Source organism: Zootoca vivipara, chromosome 9 (assembly GCF_963506605.1).
Source record: "Zootoca vivipara chromosome 9, rZooViv1.1, whole genome shotgun sequence".
Classification (NCBI taxonomy): domain Eukaryota; kingdom Metazoa; phylum Chordata; class Lepidosauria; order Squamata; family Lacertidae; genus Zootoca; species Zootoca vivipara.
Window position 1 is genome coordinate 37,996,314 of NC_083284.1, and position 22,237 is coordinate 38,018,550.

The 22,237-nt window shown below is 41.3% G+C and overlaps 1 protein-coding gene across 6 annotated transcripts in view; it reads left to right on the forward strand.

The window, feature by feature from the left end:
• ARHGAP10 (Rho GTPase activating protein 10) overlaps positions 1-22,237 on the forward strand; it is a 125,432-nt gene that overhangs the window by 71,829 nt on the left and 31,366 nt on the right. For all 6 annotated transcript variants that reach the window (XR_009558139.1, XR_009558140.1, XM_060278644.1 and 3 more), the window contains 3 exons: positions 8,957-9,107; positions 15,505-15,664; positions 21,774-21,908. Coding sequence is in view for 4 of the 6 variants with exons in the window: in XM_060278644.1 (XP_060134627.1) it covers positions 8,957-9,107; positions 15,505-15,664; positions 21,774-21,908 (446 nt within the window). In the remaining 2 variants the exon portion in view is untranslated. The remainder of the gene's footprint in view (positions 1-8,956; positions 9,108-15,504; positions 15,665-21,773; positions 21,909-22,237) is intronic.

The window sequence follows — 22,237 nt, forward strand, 5'->3', positions numbered from 1 at the left end:
TCTTCAGTCTACTTCCTCCAATTCACTTTTGCTGCTCCCCACTGCCATTTCTCCCCATATACTCCCTTACATTGTATGACTGTTAACTTACACTATATCCATTTGAAATTAAGGGACAAAAAAAATCATTGGCAATAAAACAGAATCTGGGAATAAAAGTGTAGATTTCCACTAGAGGGTAGTACATGTCTAAGAACTCTGCCAACTATGTTAATATACCAACTAGCTATATATCCAGCATACTGACCAACTCATTCTCACTGGGACAAATCGTTACCTTAATTAGGTACATTCCCTGTGTAGGAGAAAATATTGTGCAAGACTGTCCTGTAGCATCCCCAACACATCTCTAGCCAGCTGCCTTATGTTAAAACTACAAAGGTGATTCTTCAAATACATTTTAATTTATTCTTAATGTAAGCCGCCTTGTAAAACCATCTCTATTTGTCCTTTCCACATATCCTCAGTGGGTAAGGTGAATTGTGCTCTGTTTCTTCTTCCAGTGAGTGGTATCATTTAAATTCTAAGATGGTCGTGGACTTGCATTGTGTTTGAGAGCATCTGCCACTGGCATCATACCGAGTAGATCTCAGATGTACATTTTTGAGAAACAAGAATAAATGTATGGTGTAAATCAGCATGGTTTGAGAGAATCTTTTAATTTCAAAACAAACTGCCAAAACATTGCAATACAAATTGTAAATTCTAACATCCACACACAGCATGCTTTCTCAATTTTCATATCGTAGATCATTTTGGAATACATCTTCTTGATTCAAATATAAAATTTCCAAATGGAATAGGCAGCTGTTCTCCTGCTGTTTAAAACAGAACATCATAGACTTTTTAGTAGACAAACGGAAGCAAGAATAAGAAAGTGAATACAGATTATTACTACTCCCTTTAGTGCTGGCTGCTAAGACTCACTATGGTACCTTTTTTTTTTGCATATGCTTAATCTCTGAAGGTGGCACATGAAGACTCTGAGGAGAATTCTGTTATATACTTTTTTAAATGCAACAATATTCTCAAGAAATCTTACTGGTATGGGGGGAATTCAGCTACTCAGAACCCCTTTTCTGAACCTTCTGTATTTTGTAGCTTTTCTATGAACAAAGCAAAAAATTGAACACATTGGGGGGGGGACCCCGATCCGAGTCCTCTGAAAACTTCCAAGGTAGATTAATCATTAGCTTCTGTTGCTCCAGCAAACACCCCTGTTTTCCTATTCCCAGTATCCTGTCTGCGGGGTGGGTTGTTGTCTCCACCTGCCAGTTGAAGGCAGGTAGCAACCTTTCGGGAGGTAGGCCCTCTGTCATGCAGTTCCTGCCTTTGTCGAGTGCAGCCAGTCACCATTTCGCATCAGCAAATCCCCATGTGCTCTAGATGGTTCCCCAAAATTTCACTATGCACACACATATGCATGTTTACAGACCTTCTCATTCAAAAACAGCTATGTGACCGATTCCTATGGTGGTTCTTAGAAGCTGTCAGTTGAGAGCTACATTATTAAATGTTTCAACCAAAGTTTTTATATTCCATAGATTTAGGTCAAGCCATGTGCTTAGATCTGTCCTTAAATTCAGGGGTCAGTGAAAATGCTTGACTTTGGATGGATTGTGCCCTTTATTCATAATAATAGGATGATGATGGCCCTTTTTAAAGTTTATAATCTTGACTAGATGCATGAAGGAAATAATAAATGAGATAATGCAATGACTAGGATGGATGTACCGGTAACAGTGGGGGGAAATAGACTAAGTGCATGAGCTTGAATAGCCCTCTTGCAACTGACTACTTACTGACTAAGTAAGAGAACACAATTTGTTTTCAATTTTCATGTTTGATATTCTACAAAGTGAAATATAAGCATCTCGGCAATGTGTATTTTCCCCATTTCCAGGTAACAAAGATAAAACAAGGGAGTTAAGCAAAATAATAACTCATTTATTCTGTGTTAGCTATTCTTAGGTTTATCTGTACACAGCTAAAGGTTAGTTAAGCAGTATTTTTTCTTTTGCTGTCTTTTTAGGTAGAGGAAGAATGTAGCTACTGCTTGTCTAAAATATGTGTTTACTCATCTCTGACTTAATATAACACTGAAAGTTTGTAGAATAGGATTGTGTACAATTCTTAATTGCCAGGAAAAGCAGATTTTTTTCTGTTCCTGTCTGTGTCTTGACAGAACTGGCACTCTTTTTAATATTCTTGCTATTTAGGCAGCAGTAGAGAATACTGGATGATTCCATTGTATTTGCTCATGTCATTGACAGGTGTTTACATTTCAATCCCAGCATGCTTAACTCTGCCTCCTATTCTTCAAATGACAGCAGTCCAGTGCATACTATCGGGAATGTTCGTGTCATGAATTGTTAAATGTGGGACATGATCAGGATACAGAGGAAGTCACTGCCTTTTTGCTAAGAGTGCTATTTTTAGAAAAGGCTGAGTTAACAAATTTGTAAAATACGCATGATAAAAGAGCATACATTATGTTTTAACCTTGCTGTTGGTTTTTTAAAATAGTTTTATAAGTGACCATCCTGCTTCTAATGTCTTTGTCTAATGATAATGGGGAAAGTTTTAGTGTATAGTATAGTAGCTTTTCTGTACTTAAACCCATTATGCACAAACATACACAGTGTAATGGCACCTGATGAATTCCACCTACATGTCATTCTACACATGCTTAGCACAGCATTCTTGAATCTCTTACTGTCCAGATGTTTTGGATTTCAACTCTCATCAGCCACAGCCACTGCGGACAGAAGCTGTTGGGAGTTGTAGCCTAAAGCATCTGGAATGGACCAGATCGAGGAAAGCTTCTGTAATCTGTAGATTTTGGCAAGAGTTAAAATCAAAGGGTAGGAAAAAATGCTAGGGGAGTATTGTAAAGAATTGCTGGGAGTAATACATATTTTCTGAACCCCTGACTTTCCTGTGAGACATCTCTCTGACAGCTGGGGAGAACTGCATTAGAGCTGGAATGGTGTGCACCAGTGAGCAGGATCTCTGTCCTGTTAGAGAGAGAAAAGTAATCTGAAGGTACCTGGCAGGTTTCCCCCCTTTTCTTTTTAAATTAACTCTGTTGGTTTCTGAATAATAAATAAATAAATAGATAGATAGATAGATAGATAGATAGATAGATAGATAAATAATCCTTTCTCGGTATACTGTAGATTATTGTTCCATAACCAGGTGAAATAGTCCCCAAAACTCAATTGCATGTTATACAATCCTAACAAACCACTTTATTTGTTTTGTTCAATCACTCATCTTTCCTTCATGCAAAGACCTCAGAGTGGCATGCATGATCCCCTCCTTTATCCTCACAGCAACCCTCTGAGGTAGGTTTGCCTGAGAAAGAATAACTGGGCCAAGGTCACCCGGCAATTTTTGTGGCTGAGTGGGCATTTCAAGGCAGGTCTTCCTGGTGTTAATTCGCCATCCTAACCACTATAATAATACATTGGCTCTCAGTTTACACGAGAAAATTAGAACAGATTTGATAAATAACAAAACAACTGCAGAGTTGATGGGCCCATGAATGCAAAGCCTCTGTCAGTTCCATAGCACCCTGGCAGCAATCCAATGCACATTTATGTGGGAGACGTTCCATTAAACCCAGCAGCACTTACTGCTGAGTAAAACCCGAGTCATACCTCGGGTTAAGTACTCTTCAGGTTGAGTACTTACAAGTTAAGTACTCCACGGACCCATCTGGAATGGATTAATCCACTTTCCATGACTTTCAATGGGAAAGTTCACTTCAGGTTAAGTACGCTTCAAGTTAAGTACGGACTTCCGGAACCAATTAAGTACTTAACCTGAGGTACCACTGTATAGGACTTAGACATGAAACTTTTTTCTTTTCCTTAATTTTGTGGCCTGGCACCTACTCACCTATTCACCACTTGAAGGCATAGAGCAGGGGTGTCAAACTCAAATTCATCGGGGGCCGCATCAGCAGTTTGGTCACCCTCAAAGGGCCGGTTGTATCTGTAGGACTATGTGTCCACTCTTTATTATCATAAATTATTGTCACTGCATTCAATTATTACTGTTTTTTTGCAATAATGTAAGTAATAACTAGCTCTGAAAGCAGAAACATAGTCAGAATAATGGCAAGTAGATATTCAAATGTACAATTATTGTACAATTTATTGAAAAATGATTTTTGGTAACTGCACTGGGTGGTGGAGGCTCGCTAGGGTTTCATGCAGGAGCTTTGCAGAGCTACTGGTACCTGGAGATGCTGGGGTCCTTCTGCATGCAGGACAGATGTTCTGCCAGTGAGCCACCACCCTTCACCAAAGGGACTGGCTGAGGTTGACTCACTGGAGCTGCTCTCCTGGCTCCAGGGTTTAAGGACCAGAAGTATAAAGCAGCATCCTATGTTTCTGAGGAGAGGGAGAGGGAGAGGGAGGGGAGGGAGGAAGGAAGAAAAGAGGGGAGAGAAAGAAGAGTAGGAAAGAAGGGAGGGAATAAAGAAGGAAAGAAAAAGAAAGAGGGAGAGAAGACAGAAAGGGAGAAAGAAGGAAGGAAGTAGAGAGGGAAAGAAAGAATAAGAATGAGGGAGAGGAAGAAAGATGGGAAGGACGGAAGGAAGGAAGAAAAGAGGGAGCAGGAGGGAGAGAGGAAGGAAAGAGGGGAGAGAAAGAAGAGTAGGAAAGAAGGAAGGGAATAAAGAAGGAAAGAAAAAGAAAGACGGAGAGAAGACATAGATAAAGAAGGAAGGAAGGAGAGGGAAAGAAAGAATAAGAACGAGAGAGAGGAAGGAAGAAAGGGGGGGGGTCGCCGCCTTGATTTAGCGCCAGAAAAGAGCGCGAAGGGACCCAGGGGCAAAAAGCATTTCCCGTGCAGCGTGAGGCAGCGGGTGTCCGTTTTAGGAGAAGTGCGTAAAGCCTCAGAGTTGCACGTTCATGAGCCTGAGCCGCTGCAGAGCTCACGTTCATGAGGCTGAGCCGCGGCAGGAGGAGGAGGAGGTGAGGCAAGAGGAGGAGGAGGCGGCTTGCCGGGTCGGTGCCTGGCAGCACCGTATGAAGAGTGCCGAGCCTCTGGGACACAGCAGTGCTCTGTAGCACTTTGAATCCTCCTCCACGCGGCACTGCTGGGTGCTTTGTCTGTGCTTCAGCAGCAGCAGCAGCAGCTGTTTCCAAGCGCCGAGCCGTGGCAGGAGGAGGAGGATTCAAAGTGCTACAGAGTACTGCTGCGTCGCAGAGGCTCGGGACTCTCCGTGCGGCGCTGCTGGGCGCTGACCTGGCAAGCTGCCTCCTCCTTCTCCTGCTGTGGCTCAGGGCGCTCCACGCAGCGCTGCTCCGGCCGCCTTTCCACCCCCCCTCAGGCCCCAGCTGTTTGTCGGCGCTTTGTCGGCTGGGTCCCGCTGGCTGGGGCGCTCGGCGGGCCACATGACGAGGTCTGGCGGGCCGGATTTGGCCCCCGGGCCTTGTGTTTGACACCCGTGGCATAGAAGGAACAGCTGAGGATTCTAACCAGGGCTGGTTTGGATGACTGGCACAGCTGTGCGAGTGTGTGAATAAAAGGATGGGGTGGATTTCAAGCCATTGTGCAGGTGGGCAAGATGAACTGTGGCTGAAGGGTCTGCAAGCACCAGGATCTTCAGGAAGATGAGCAGCAGATTTTTAATATTATGTCTAGATTGCTAAAATATCTATAGTTCAGTACACTAAACATAAACATAAATTTAAGAAATGTTGCAAGTCAGTAATACTCTAGGACAAAGTTGGGGGATCCCCTCTTCAAGATGCTGCTAGACTATATTGGTTGGGGCTGATAGGAGTTGGGAGTCCAACATTTGGAGGGCCACAGGCTCCCTACTCGAACTGCAAGCTTTTTTGGGAATTTTTTTCCATAATGTTTAAATTATTTCAGTTTGCCCTAATTTAATGAAACCTGGAATTTATGAGATATATTTAAATTACATTAGTGTCTAATGAAAGACAGTAGTAAGGATCCTTGAATAATTGAATTTTCAATTCAAGAGATCCTTGATGTATACAGGATGAGCAGTTTAAAGTACTGAACTACAGTATAGGTAAAACAACTTCACACATATCCCTGCTGGTAATTTTAGTAGAAACCAGACTTGCATTTCTGTGGGCTAGCTCTTAATTTTTCATATTGATACCACTTCTCCTGGGATATGGCTCTCAAGGCAGCTAACAAAACTGTAACAATTAAAACGAAACCATTTAAAGCAATAAGAGTCAGTAAAATGTCATATCAAACCCAGTCTAAAACCATACAGCATCGAGCAGAAGCAATATAAATTAGACAGAGTCAAAGCAGCAATCTCCTTCACTGTTGAAAATATTGTTGGAAAATCATTTTCTCTTTTCAGTTCTGGAATGTGTGTGGGTTTTACTAACCTGAGGGACTTCTATAAGTTCCAAAGATGACATATGGAATGTATATACTGTATTTTGTGTTTTTTCCTACGCTCCAGTGTGGATTGGACCTGGTTCCAGTAGTACTCAACCAATACCTGTTGATTGAGTAGTGCTCAATCAATACCACCTCCCAGCCAAGGGCTATGAACTGGAGCTGATGTTACTTGTAGTTCAAAATGCCAGGAAGCACCTGGTTGGCCTAGGCCCAAAGGAGACTCTCACCTCTTCTGTTAACATGGCATTGGCATAGTCCACATAAGGAAGCTAGTGTTTTACAAATTTGTGTTGGTCCCAGGATATTGCTGTTGCTGCATTTCAGGTTGAGCTGCTCAGGGACTATGATTATACCAAAGTAGACCTGACGTGTGTTTATTTTTATCTTCTGTACTTTAAGGTCAAATATTGTGTGTTATTGCTTTGATGCCTTTGGGAACCATGACGTGGCTCTTCACAGTAGCTAGGCTAGTGCTTTTCTTCCACTGTACAACATAGTGGCGCATCTGAGCTATTATTAGGACAGTCATTTTGGACTTGCAAAGTAGTTTCACTGCTTTCTGATTATTTCCCAAGTGTGGCATGTGGATTTTTATTGGAACTATTTCCCCACCCCCACCCCCACAGTTTTTGATAAACTTATTTGTTGCACCTCGCCCTGCTGCCTTATTTGTTGTCCTTACGTTTGTAATTCATTGTGCTGTGGTATTTCTATTTTATTCTTCATGGACTGCTTGTTTCAATTGCTTTTTAAAAGAAATTCCATTCACCAGTATGAGATGTAATGAAATATTTGTAAACGCCTGAAAATAAAATAAAAAACAGAAATCTATCTAATCAAGTGTATGCAGAAACAAAAATGTATATGTAAGTTCTGTCTTCCTAGACTTGACAAAATGCCGTCTTTCCTCACTGATTTTATTGGAGAACAGTAACTTGATAATGTCATACATTTAATAGCTGCTTTGACCCCTTCCAGCAGATACTCTCTCTCTCTCTCTCTCTCTCTCTCTCTCTCTCTCTCTCTCTCTCTCTCTCTCTCTCTCACACACACACACACACACACACACACACACACACACCTGTGCAATAAAAATAAATGTTGATCTGTCTGTATGCTACAGAAGAGAGGGCTAATATGGGGGCGGGGGACAGAATGGCCTAGCAAAAACTACAACCCTTTGACTCATAACACTGATTAGCTGTACGTCCCTTGGCTGCAGGTGGATTTTCAAACCTGTATCTCATGCTTGTGTGAAGCATTTCATTATTACGCTGTGGTGACAACACATGGAGAACAAGGGAGAGAGTGTGTGCGCTCCAATGTGTGTGGAATCACACATGGCAAAAGGGCTGATTGAAATTAGAGTCATTGCTACTATGTTTGCTAGAAGACATGAGATGTCTTTTGTAAGTGCTTAGCCACCTGTACCTGCACAACAAAAGCAGGTGTATTTATTGCTTTGTTGCAAATGGTTCGAAAGGCTGGCAGTACAAGTAGGTAAGGGTGGATCTGTAATTCAAAAGGGTTTAATTTTATTTATTTAAGAACATTGCCCCTCAATTCAACATTTCCAAGGCGGTTTACAATAACTAATAAAAACACAGTAAAAGGCAGTGATAAAAACAATTGCAGCTGGGCAAGAATACAGGGATCTCCCCACTTGTGCGCAATCAGCACACACAAAAGGGGGCGGGACAGGGGCGGAATGGAAGTGGGGTGAAATGGGGCTATCCCCACTTGTGTGCAACTCAGTGATGTGCGCAGGGGCCGGGAACGGAACCCCCACATAAGTGGGGATTTCCCTATACACCAGAGCTTGGAAGACTAAGAAAATAAGGTCTTCGTGTGGTGCCTAAAATATGTTCATGTCAGTGCTACTTTCTGCAGAGAGAGTCCCACAGGCAAGATACAACAGCTGAAAAAGATCCTCTCCTCCATTGCCATTAGCCAACTTCAGACAGTGGGGACATTTGTTGAAAGTTTTAGCAGTCAGTTACTGAAAATGAGCACCTTGTTAGTATGTTTGATCCAATTTGAGAAAGTTTAGTAACTGCCCCCTTGGTAGGTGTGGGGAATCATATTAAAGACATGATTCCACAAATCATATTAAAAGCAAAATTATAAAGAGACTATTGTCTCATGTTTCTATCATTCGTTTTGAGAATTATAATGAAAGACTTGGCTAAAATATATGGGCCAGTGAAATTTTTGAACCAATGACCTTGCCTTTTGTGATTCATAAATAAATCTTATTTCTAAGGGCCCTGCCAGCTGGCAAGAACAACTGCACATACTTAGGTTTGTGGATTAAATGATTTGCAGAACAGTTGATTCGTAGATGGTATTTTTGCTTATTTATAAATTTGTTTTTGTTTTTTATTTTTGAAAAAGAATAATGGCACACTCCCCGTGTTCAAAGAATAGTTTTGGCTTCTTCATGCCTGAATAGCATCCAAGACAAATGTTAGTTGATAATAGTTTACAGTTGCATTTTTACAGGTTGCTGTTCATAGCAAATAATTAATGCCCTTTGTGCTCTTCTTTGCAGATTTTTCAAACTCTGCCTGATGCCACTTTCCCTGAGCCAATTCCTGTGTCGGTATCTCCTCCAAATGCCCCACCACGACAATCAAGAAGACAAGGGCAACGTAATAAGAGGCCCATTGCTGTATATAATCTCTGTCTTGAGCTGGATGACAGTAAGATGTTAATTATATTTTCTATCTTGGCAGCAGAGTTGAGTTGCAGTATATCTTGTGTCATCAGGGCAATCTACAGTAGTTTTCCATTTCACAAATTCTATTATCTTTCTCTTTTTTTAAATTGGAAAATGGAGAGAGGAGGCAGGGAGAGTACATTCTCATAACTTGGTACTGTATATATCTGGAACTTCAGGAGAACTTTCTTATTCCTCTTAACAAGGGATTTCATTTTCTTTTAAGCTGAATCTCTTTGACCTCTGTCGACAATTATAAAATTGTAAGATAAACGGAAGATATGAACCAAAATGTTAAGCAGATTTCCTTGAATTAGGAGAATGAATGTACAGTACTTGAATGCTGAAATCTGGACCAGAATCCAGTCTGGCAAATAGTAGTAATATTGACAGCTACTAGCCATCAAGTAATTAAACAGTTGACTACCAAGAGATAAAGCAGGATGTGTTGGACAACTTGTTGTGCAAGTCAGAAAGGATGGCATTTGTGTTGTTTTCATATGGTCTTACCCATTTTTGTTTCTTTGTGGACATGAGCTGTTCTTGACAGGTGTTTGAATGTTTAAATTATTGCACCCTCTTTGCCTTGTTTCTCCCTATATCATTGTTGAATTATATCTGTATATAAAGTAAAATGGGCTTGGTGTACATGGTATTGTTTCTAGCATGGAGATGAAATTAGAGGGTTTTTAATTTTAGGATTTATGTAGACAGATGGAGCATATTGATAAAATTATTAAAATCAACTGCATCTATTGATGAATAAAAGGTGCAAACAAAAGTTGTGAATACAAACTCTAAGCACATGCAGAACAACTCTGTCAGACTGCTAGCTTTAAAATATAGATGCACATGATATTGCTTGCCTCCTGTACTTTTTCGCTCTGTCTTAAAATAGCTGATTCCCGCCCTCAAAAAAATTAGGCATGTTTGTGTGTGCTTAGTTTTAAAAAAACACACACAATTCCCACATGCACACTGTAATATAAGATTGGGTGGGAAATTAGTATGTGCTTGGTCTATGTATATTATAGTGGCATAAATCATTTTTTAAAATCATTTTCTGCGGTTCTGTGTTGATTTTGTCAAAACTATCATTTTAAATTAATTTTAGGCAGGTTAGCTATGCTGCAGCAGCATCAACATTGTTGTGGCACTTTAAAGGCTAACTGGTTCATTGTCTTTAAGTTGCTAGCTAATTTTGAATTAAGGTAGTGGGCTTTGCAGCATATGTTTACCAAGAGTTTCAAAACAATGACCTATTTTTAGACCATGATGTTAAACTCCAGATATTTTGAGGATGCTCTAAAAGCTCAGTAGTACCTTGAGAGCTCCTGCCAACCTAGCAGTTTGAAAGCACGTCAAAGTGCAAGTAGAGGTACTGCTCTAGTGGGAAGGTAAACGGCATTTCCATGCGCTGCTCTGGTTCGCCAGAAGCGGCTTAGTCATGCTGGCCACATGACCCGGAAGCTGTACGCCGGCTCCCTCGGCCAGTAAAGCGAGATGAGCGCCGCAACCCCAGAGTCGGTCATGACTGGACCGAATGGTCAGGGGTCCCTTTACCTTTACCTTTTACCTTGAGAGCTGTAAATAGCCTACATGCTTGGCACCCCTGCTTATTAATATGTTTAGGAATATTAAAACAGGAACAGGTTAAAAGTTCTCAGTTGCCATTCAGAGAATGGTTAATAGCAGTTGCGGAAATTCTTGCTGAGTTCCGCTAAGTTGAGTAGCAGATTGAAGCCTTCATACATTTTTTTAAAGGAAACTCCTCTCAGCCAGCTTCTGTCCTTGCATGTCCTTACCCAGCTCACTGTGATAGCATTCATAGCCCTTCCTCTTGCTGAGTGAACCTTGCACCTCCCTACTGAAATAGAATTCTGGTCTCTACAGCTCCGAGGCAAAGTGGGGCATGTGCTTTGTTTCCCATTTAGGCAGTAGGTCAGACTAAAAGCTATTAGTAATACTGCATAATATTACAAGAAATCGCGAAATACCTTTGTTTTAACAAGTCACTGTCATTTTCCTCTTGTCTAAGATAATCAGGATTGTGTGCCTACCTTTCTGTTTGATTGTGTGTGTGTGTGATGTGTGATGTGTGTTTCTAATTGATAGCGCTTCTGCATGCCATTTTAATCTCAATTTAGCATGGCGTTCCTCTCCCTTCTCTGCTTGTATCTGATTTCTTTTTATACGGCAACCCTCGGATCTATCATATCTTGGCATTTTAATTATGAGGTCTAAATTAACACCCTGGCACAATATCTGTGACTCTGCTGTGAACTCTCTTCAACAACTTGATGAGATTGTGATTTCTTGATCCTTTTATTTTTAGCTGCCTCGATGAGAGGTTCACGTAGGAGGAGGATGCACATCTGTAGGTTCTTTTCATTTGAAGATGCTAGGCGTGGCTAGGTGTCCTTCCAGTCAGCCAATTGCCTTGTAATGCAATTCCTTCCTACTATAGAACAGAGGTTCTTAGTGAGCAAACATGCCTTAGAGTGAAACAAGGCTAACATTTCAGGAGATGAAGCAAGTGCCTTTGTGAAGCACCTAAGCAGCAAAAACTGCCGAGGCACAGGCAGAGCATTCTTCTTGTGGGAAATGAGTGGTTTTAGCACCCGAGCTTCCAGCCCCTGTTCAGTTACCATGTACTCCTGTGAAGTAGAAGTTTGGGGTAGAGATGGGAATATCAGGTAATAGATGGTTGGCTGCAGGAAGCTGATGTGTATATGAGGAACAAGCAGGAATGTGTATATGCAGATACAAGAGGGCAACCTGAAGCTCTGCCATGGTTTTAAGGTGAGGTCTTTACCTTCACAGCTGAATGGGAATTTCCCTATCAAGAACAGGACTTTTACCTGGTTCTGTTCAGGCAACAGGACTTATACAGTGAGAGGTTGCAACCCACCCACTCCGGATGGCTACCTGGTCACTTCACTGGACTCAGATGATTGCTTTGAGGGATGCTGTGTTGCTTTGAGTCCCATGGACAAAGGGTGGGAGAAAAGTGCAACAGAACCTTCTTTCCATGCATGGCTTTGCCTATCAAAGAAGAAAAACATACATTGCTAATTAAGCTAAAATATGTACTGCAGATACTAAGCCCCGAAGTCCCATATTTGGAAATAATTTTTTGTCTTGGTGAAGGAATTAGATACCTGGTGCCCTCTTCAGCCCGAAGACTTGCAAGGGACGTTTCTAACTCACCAAAGGTTTGAGGCCCATTGGCTACCCTCAGTCGGTTAAGCCGGCCAATTGAAACCATTTCACTGGGTTGTGGCTGCTGTCGCATGAGCTGCTAGGAGCTACAGGTGAGAGCTGAGTGCAGGATTGGGACCAAAGGTGGACAAACTACCCCAGAAGGAGCACCGCATGTCCTTCACCAGTGGTACTAACCCTCCCCTAACGCTCCAAGCACCCCTGAATCAATGTAGGGTTTTTATTCCTGCCATAATGACTATCCAAGTTACACATAGTTGCTTTCCGACAATCCTCTTTGGAAAAAAGGTAGCAAAGGAAATATTTACAAGAAGTTATCTGCTTTTGCTGTTGTTCCTCTCCAGATCTAAATTGCAAGCTGGTTATTGAGTGAATGGTACAGCCCCTATGCAGCTGTTGTTGTTGTTGTTGTTGTTGTTGTTGTTGTTGTTGTTGTTGTTGTTGTTGTTGTTGTTGTTTTTGAAGGATTTGAGAATGCTTTGCAAGAGAGAGGGACTTCCCTTTTGATGTCTGCTGCTGTTATGATATAACCATGCTGCTTCACACTGTAAATTAATTTGCTTTGACTTGTATCGACACTCTAACCTAATTTGTCTTTCTTGCTTCTCAATCTAATTCATGTTGTCTGTCTTCCATTGACCTTTTGGAAGAGGTTTTTGTTCTTGGCATCATAATGTCACTTAATAAAGGGACATAAATTTCATACTCTGTGACTTATTTTCTTAAGCTTATCCAGATATCTCAATGCAGCTGATTCTGACATTCACAGTTGTAACATATTACTATAAACCTGCACAGTCAAAACCTGCAATTGTATCTCTTTTGCCACTGGTCTGGAAAATTTGCGAAATTTTGCATTTTTTTTTTTAAAAAAAGCTTTTCACAAGTTCACGTTGTTATGACTACATTCCGTTTACATACTTCGCTTAATGAAAATTAGGGTTGAATGACAAGTGTCTGCCACCCTGTTTGAAGCCAAAAAACCAGGGTCTCAATCCAGCTCTACTTGTGTCAATACTGCAACCTGTTACTGTCTACTCTGAAGTCCTGTTAAATTCATTGGGACTTTGTTTCAACTAAGAGTGCTTGCAACCCTCGTCATACGCATAGTAGCCTCAGGTAGGGTGAATGTCTCTATATCTGCATCAGAAGATGTGGTGCTGGATTACTATCATAATGGCAGTGCATGTGGAAGACTGCTCTCCCTTGCTGGAATGGGGCCTTGGGTGCTAGTTTCATTGAGCTGGATGATGATGATAATAATAATAGACTATTTATATCCTGCCCATCTGGCTGGGCTTCCTCAGCCACTCTGGGCGGCTTCCAACAAAATATTAAAATGCAGTAATCCAACAAACATTAAAAGCTTCCCGAAACAGAGCTGCCTTCAGATGTCTTCTAAAAGTCTGGTGGTATTCTCTTTGACATCTGGTGGGAGGGCGTTCCACAGGGCAGGTGCCACTACCCAGAAGGCCCTCTGCCTGGTTCCCTGTAGCTTTGCTTCTCGCAGTGAGGGAACCGCCAGAAGGCCCTCGGTGCTGGACCTCAGTGTCCGGGCAGAACGATGGGGGTGGAGATGCTCCTTCAGATATACTGGATCCAAGGGCGGACTTCGGTAATATGGCGCCCTGAGCAAGGACAAATTTTGGTGCCCACCCCTCAAATATTTCTTCTCTTCGCAATGATTCCTTTTGGTACTTTCACTAGGTGTCCATATAAATATAGGTTTTTATTGTTATTGTTTTGTGCCCCTTCGTCTTGGCGCCCTGTGGGGGGTAACAGCCCACAGTGCCCTAAATCTGATGCTGCTGTGAGCAGAAGGAAGCTCACACAAGGAGGCTTTCCAGTCACCTCTCCCTTCACACACACACACACACACACACACCCCGCCGGTGAAAATCCTTTCAAGGATTAACAATGTGGGGTGTGGCATGTGGGCAGCTGGACCAGGAGAGAAGGGAATCACATAAATCGCACTATGTGATAAATGGCACCACCAGATTTTAGACCATTCCTCCCTTCTCAGCCATCTGTACCCCATCTTACTTTGAGTCCCCCAATCCCTTTAGAGAGACTTTTCTAGGGGGCAGGATAAGACAACTAATAAAGAGTTTCAGCCGCTATACCCCTATAGGTGGCACTGAGGCAGCCACCTATGCTGCTGTTTTAGATTTTTTTCTTGGAAATAAAGTGGTCTGTTATGCATCCATTTTTGGCCTGGTCTCTTTTCTGACAGTTGTCTTCCACGAGCTGTCTTCCACACATGGTAGTTAGAATGCAGCTCTTTGTTTCCAGTGTGCGTTTCCAGGATGAAAAAAAGCAATCTTGTGCTGCCATTTGCACATTAACATGAATTTAAGACATGAATATTAATCTCTGTGTTGGAAAAAATAATAATGAGCAAATTACTCTAAAAGATTACTGTATTGCTGCTTAATCTCCTAGAATATGTTTCGTATTGTGACATGTGTACCTGCAAATTAGTTGTCGGAATATCACACAATCTAATTTACTACAAGAGCTCTTGTCATGCCATGCAAATGTGAACTGCAGCATCTAAAAATCAGCAGCTCAGAGCGTATGATGCACAAAAGCAAAGTAATGGATCTGGTGTGCCATAGTGTGATTAGGCTGGAAATTGAATGCAGCATTTCAGAAACTATTGTTCTGCTCCTCAAAGTTACCTTGAAGTACAAGCTAATTTTGATTATCAGCTACTCTAGGGTGACATCTTCAGATCACCCCCCCCATTGGTGTGTTTTGTTTTGTGTTATTGTAAGTAGTCACAAAGTTACTGTGTTTCTTGGAAATTACCAAGAAGATTGGTGCTGGGGTAAGGGATATAAATATGGAACAAATAGTTGTTTAGTGACAGCCATTATGAACATCACTCCTATTTCTTCAGATGATGCCACAGTTATGTAAGTGGCATGTGCTAACGTGATTTTCCTCCAGGTTTAGTGAACAGGGGTTTCGTGAATAGTTAAATTTACATTTGGCCCGAAGCCGATTCTAAGCCAGGGTCGTAGGTCATTCACTAGAATCTGTTTCAGAAAGAGTCCTAGGGTTCAGTGCAAGTATTCTGTGTGTTGTGTTTTGCCTTCTTTTAGTGTCCTTTCTATATATTTCAGTATCTATATTTCTTGCTCATTCTTCAGGTGACAGTCTTAGCCCTCCAAAAGAATGCACCCCCACTGGTAGCATGGATTCCTTGTCTTCTCAGTCTCCTACGACTGCTGCCCCCAGCAGCCCTCCAGAGGCAGAGAAAAATCAACTTGTAGCTGACAGTGGTGACATAGCAGACGGGACAACCAGTCTGTAAGTATTCATCATTTCAAAATTTCCCAGCATACTGATTTCTTGTGTTCACAAACCCTAAAGAAATTGGAAAGCAATGTTTTCCTAATTCTAAAATCTTTTTTGGAAGCAGATTTTCTGTTCTTTCTAATGAAAATAAAAGGAAAAGCTTGACGATAGTGTAGCTGATCATGTTACGTTTGATTATTAAAGCCCATGTTGCAAGACAGACACACACACACACACACACACACACACACACAATTATATTTATATACTGCCTTTCCATAGTTAAAACCATGCTCAAGGCGGTTTACAACACGAAACGGCTTACAACATGAAAAAATACATAGTTACAAACATAGCAAAGTAGTCATAAGCAATAAATAAAACATCAAAAACTACACAACCAAATTAAACAGTTTCCACATAAATCACAGCACAATTTAAAAGATACCAAAAGTTAATATGGAAAGCAACAACAGCCCCCGCCCCCAAAAACCCTAAACAACATGCAAACCCAAGACAAACACTTGTAATGCATGGTGTCTCTTATAAGGTACACTTACAAAAAATAAACACTTATGGTGCAAGTTCTGATTGTTGTATAGTATATTAGCCAACAGCATCTGAAATGAGGTTGGACCATTTTAGAGAACAATAGTGGCCTTGTATGAAAGGAATCCCAGCAGAACTCACCATATCCCTGTTCCTCCCTGCCTTCCTTCTTGGCAAAACAGTTCAGAGGTGCAGGCAGTCTGTGCAGTTCCCACCAACTCTCTCTCTCTCTCTCTCTCTCTCTCTCTCTCTCTCTCTCTCACACACACACACACACACACACACACACACACACACCAGCTTAGTAAAGTTGCTCCCCCACCTACTTTTCCAAACTCTTTTTCAGTTCTTTGTGCACATAAAGTGGGGAAACGCTTGGCCCTAGGTTTGTTTTGCATTTGGGAAAGTGCATCAGTATCTTAGTATTTTGGAATATTTAAGTGCAAAACATTTTTGTAATTAACCTAGAATTGTTATAAAGGCAAGCAGTTGAGGCAGTGCAACGTCTCCCTTGTCCCCCAATAATATGGCATCTAAAAGTTCAACCCTCTGTGCAATCATTTGGAAAAGAGAAATGTGGAATCACAGTGGCAGTCACAGTGGAAGATTGAAGACTGGTGCAGTCGCAATAGCATTTCTGTGCTTTGTAGCCCAGGGAAACATTCTATTCTGGGCTAAACCTTTTGTAGAAAGTGAATAATACTAAGCCTTTTAAAAGAAGTGAATCTTTTACCGCAATTCAAAGCACCCAGAAGGAAGCCTATACGGCTGATTGCTTGTTAAAAAGTTGCTGCTATGGCTTTTGCTCGTTCTTGTGTTACGACAAAGACTTTAGCTGATCACATAATCGGACTGGACTGGTTTTAATGCCTCTAAAAATTTCTATACAGCAAGTGGCCTCATTCACCATGGTAAAATGGCTTACCAAGAACATCAGTCTTGGTCCACAGTATGTCACAATCCAAAGTCCCTCCATAAGGTCTTCACTTCAAGGTGGAATTTAGGAAGAAATTAGTAGGCAAGCCCCTTAAACTGTGTGACAATACTTTGAAAGTAGGGGCTGGATTTGAGAGCTCAGTAATGACCTTGCTTTCCTTGTGGCACTAGTGTTAGAAACTGAGATATGAAAGCTAGGAGCTAAATGGCACCTTAAACCTAGGTTATGGGTGCAACAACATAATGTCTAGGCACACTTTTTAAATAAGCTGTAAATGAATGAACTGCAGCTAAAATATTATGTTCATTTTTCACATGGTCCAATCCTTCCCCTGCCCACCCCCCTGATATTCTTAAGAGGGTCTGTTCTCCAGTCTTCAGAGAGTAGCTGAAAGTGAGGAGGCAGAAAGTGGGGGTCCTTTCCTTCCACTCTGAAGTTTTAATTTGAAATCTTGCACGCAGAAATGTGTCTAGAGATTAGAAACTGCTTATGTTGATGAAATTCCCTGTTGTAAAATGCACCTTGAACAATGGGAGTTTCAAACACTGTCTGACACTTAATAGTCTTCTTATTGGGTTGGTTTGTCTTCGTGGGCAGCAGAGCTATGCCATACTACAGCTCATCATTGATTGAATTGGAGAGATGCTTAGGGGATTAAATCTGTATTTTTTACAACATGCATGATTGTATTTTTTAAAACATGCAAATGGATTTGTAACTGGCTAACTGACCGAACCCAAAGGGTGCTCATCAATGGCTCCTTTTCATCCTGGAGAGAAGTGACTATTGGGGTGCCACAGGGTTCTGTCTTGGGCCCAGTCTTATTCAACAACTTTATCAATGACTTGGATGATGGTCTTGAGGGCATCCTGAGCAAGTTTGCAGACGACACCAAATTGGGAGGGGTGGCTAATACCCCAGAGGACAGGATCACACTTCAAAATGACCTTAACAGATTAGACAACTGGGCCAAAGCAAACAAGATGAATTTTAACAGGGAGAAATGTAAAGTACTACACTTGGGCAAAAAAATTGAAAGGCACAAATGCAGGATGGGTGACACCTGGCTTGAGAGCAGTACATGTGAAAAGGATCTAGGAGTCTTGGTAGACCACAAACTTGACATGAGTCAACAGTGTGATGCAGCAGCTAAAAAAGCCAATGTAATTCTGGGCTGCATCAATAGGAGTATAGCATCTAGATCAAGGGAAGTAATAGTACCACTGTATTCTGCTCTGGTCAGACCTCACCTGGAGTACTGTGTCCAGTTCTGGGCACTACAGTTCAAGAAGGATACTGACAAGCTGGAACGTGTCCAGACGAGGGCAATCAAAATGGTCAAAGGCCTGGAAACGATGCCTTATGAGGAACAGCTTAGGAAGCTGGGTATATTTAGCCTGGAGAAGAGAAGGTTAAGGAGTGATATGATAGCCATGTTCAAATATATAAAAGGATGTCATATAGAGGAGGGAGAAAGGTTGTTTTCTGCTGCTCCAGAGAAGCGGACACAGAGCAATGGATTCAAACTACAAGAAAGAAGATTCCACCTAAACATTAGGAAGAACTTCCTGACAGTAAGAGCTGTTTGGCACTGGAATATGCTGCCAAGGACTGTGGTGGAGTCTCCTTCTTTGGAGGTCTTTAAGCAGAGACTTGACAGCCATATGTCAGGAATGCTTTGACGGTGTTTCCTGCTTGGCAGGGGGTTGGACTGGATGGCCCTTGTGGTCTCTTCCAACTCTATGATTCTATGACTCTTTGGGCGGGAGGGAGAATAGTACAGGAATTAGGCCTTCCCATGGGCGCAAATAGGTTTGAGTTGCTGGCTCTTATAGGAACATAAGAAGTTGCCTTATACCAAGTCACATCACTACCCCATTTAGCTCAGTATGGTCTGTACTGACTAGCAATGACTCTTAGAATTTCAGAAAGGTGGAGGTGCCAGGCATTGCATTGAACTTGGGACCTTCTGCATTCAAAGCATTATTGCAGAAACAATGGCGTTTTCGTGGGGGCAGGCCATTCTGTTCAAGGGTGAAATGTATTAGTTTCCCTACAAGATAGATCTTTGGGAACTGAAAAACCTATCCCCTGATTCTCAAATAAAGCAACTCATTTTAGTCGGTAGTCTGCCAGATTAAATAACTTCTACTTTTATTTCTTTACAGCTAAATTATAATTTTCAAATGCTTTAGTGTGGACAACTGCAGCAGAGTTAACACTTCAAATTTATCACTAGGCTGGCATGAAAGATCATTGTGCTAATGCGTTAGCTGACTCACTGAGAGGTTTACAGTCTACATTTCAAGAAAGTATAGCAGCCTAGGCTGGCTATGCTTTTATACACTGCAGTATTTTGTGCATGTCTCAAGCACTTCATGTGGTGTGAAACCCTGTCTAATCCTGCTCCCAAGGGGGATTTCTTCTTTTCATCCAAGTAAAGAACTTCTGTCCTTGAGTCATGGTCAACCTGCTGCAAAATTCTAACAAGAGATTTAGGGATACAGTCCTTACCTATCCTTATCCTCAGTCAACAGCAGAAGTTCACATACAGCATGGAATATTTAATATGCAAGACGCATCAATTTCTTGGTGCCTGTATAGTTCTTTCTGGATTGCATATTGAATATAAAGTGCATTATCTGAGTTTTTATAGTAACAGCATTTTAAAATCACATGAAGTTCCATGCCCATTGCGTGCAGACTTTGACAACTATGACAGTTCTGTGAAACAAGATGGATTTTTTACCGAAGAGTTGGTGTAGATTCCTTCTATGGCCTCTCTCCCTTTTGCATCTTTGCTCACTGATTCTTGAGATAAGAGGTTTCTGTTTACCAGAGTTACCTTAGGAACGAGTCAGATAAACATCCAATAAAATCCTTTTTTCAGGAGTTGTTTCCTGAACATCAATAAAGATCTGTAGCTTATTTTCTGCCAGGTTTCCAACCTGCCCCCCACCCTCCCACCCCAATTGCATTATGCCAGGCAATGACTTTTCTTGTCAAGGAAAGATGATTGACAGGTCTGGTTTGTTTTCCCTTTTGAAGACAATGTTACTGCTTCCATTTCGGCCGCCCTCCGCGTTCATCAGTGGTAGTTAAAAAATGTTCATATGTGGAGCTCCCACATTTCTACTTAGGAACTTTTAATATGTTCTTAACTTACTGTCATATTGGTAATCAAAGGGATCTGTCCTTTCAGGAATTGGTTTTACCATCACATATGCCAAATGTGTGTATTTAGAGAGTCAGCTTAGCTACAAATAATCCATGTTGCTATTTCACTGGCAGAGTCCTTTTCACTTGCATCCAAGAAGATTTCACTGCTTTCAGAAATAGAGCTTGTCTTTGCCGCATTGTAGTCTGTGAACCCTTCATATATATATCCACAAGCTGTATCTGACAGGAGCACTGCAGTGATTTCTTCTACAGCAAGACTGAATTTCTTGTAAAGCTGGGGAGAAAGCAGCATGGAGCTCAAAGGTTTCTGCCCTTTTCAAGATTTATTTTGCCGATTGGAAAATGTTCTAAATAATAATCAGCTTGTACTATACCCATTAGATAACATTTGGCATGCACTATGTCACATGGCATACTGAATGTGTATGGCATGTGAATGTAAATACAATGAGTGGGATTCAGCTAACACACCCTGTCAGAGAAGTCCTGCACAAAGACCTCTGCTTGTGCAATGGGGCTTACCCCGTCTCCTTCCATGTGTATCCCATGTGCCCCCTGAATTTGGCTTTTGGGGTTCAGAAGAACCCCCAGAACAGCAGTGGAGGGGGGAAAGAGCAGCAATCACTGTAGCGGATCCTCACTTTAAAGTCAGTTTAGGGCAAAGAAAATTTTAATTCCATGAAATATTGTTCTATTTTGGGAGGAAGGGCTATATTTTTTAAAACCCAGTCTTTGGGAGGCAGTGGGCTGTAATGTCTTTAAAAGGACCTGGTAAACCAACTTGAAATATGAACTTCACTTGAGCCCAAGAGACTAAATACTAGAATTTGGAAGGCATCTAATCATTCTCATGGTTACTTTCTCCTCTCCTCTCCTCCCCACTGCCATGCAACTGAGTGTAGTTTCTTTAAAAAGAGAAGGGAATCTCATTTTTGAAAGGAAAAAAAAGGTCAAAATGGGCTGATAGACTGTTATAGTTATCCATATCTCCTTGAGGGATATTAACCAGTGTTCATGGCACTATAACAGCCTGTAACTCCTTGTTAGACAAGCTATTAGCAATTGTTTGATGTTCTCAGGCTTTCATTAGAACACACTGGCTGCCAACTAACCCTGTTCAGTATAAATGTCAGCATTTAGCTCAGCCTCTTTATTTTATTTTGTCTAAGAGCATTATATGGTTCACACACAGCAATAAAGCTCAGTAAAGAGTAAAATCATATTTGCCTTCATGATACAAACAGAATTTTTTTCCTTTATTAGGAGGGTTGCTATGATTGCAAGCTTTTCGTACAGACTTGGTGGCATATTTTAAAAGATAGTACAGTATAAGGGCAAAAAAAAAAACACAAACAAATGTAGTGGGCAAATTATGTTAATGACTGTCCACTACTGAATGGTATGAAGCTGAAGATACAAATGATTAATTTATTGCTTCAAAATGTCTTTCTTCAGCTCCAGTGACATTCATTCATCAATGGTCTCCTGGATGAAAGCACAGACATGTACAGCATCTACCACGGACACACCAGCATTGTCAACGTTCTCTTTTCCTTCCCCTGTAAGAGAGACTGACAGACCATCTGGAAGGTAATATTGTGCTACTTAGTTAATTGTCTGTTGCTAACTCCTGTGCTATAATAAAAGCAAAACATGGAGGTTTGTTTGTTCCCTTGTAAAGTTGATTGTACGGAAGTCAGACAGCATGCTAGCAACCATTTTTTAAATATTGAGTCCAGTAACTTATCAGAGATAAACAAATAATTTTACCATTCATGATACAAGAATGATTTCTAGATTTTGGTGTGTTGGTGTGCATAAAGTGAAGCAGGAGAAAGAGTCTAAATAAATCTAAAGCCTAGACTGCCCCATTATGGGCCTTGACTATGGCTCCACCCATAATGAGGTACAGTGGTACC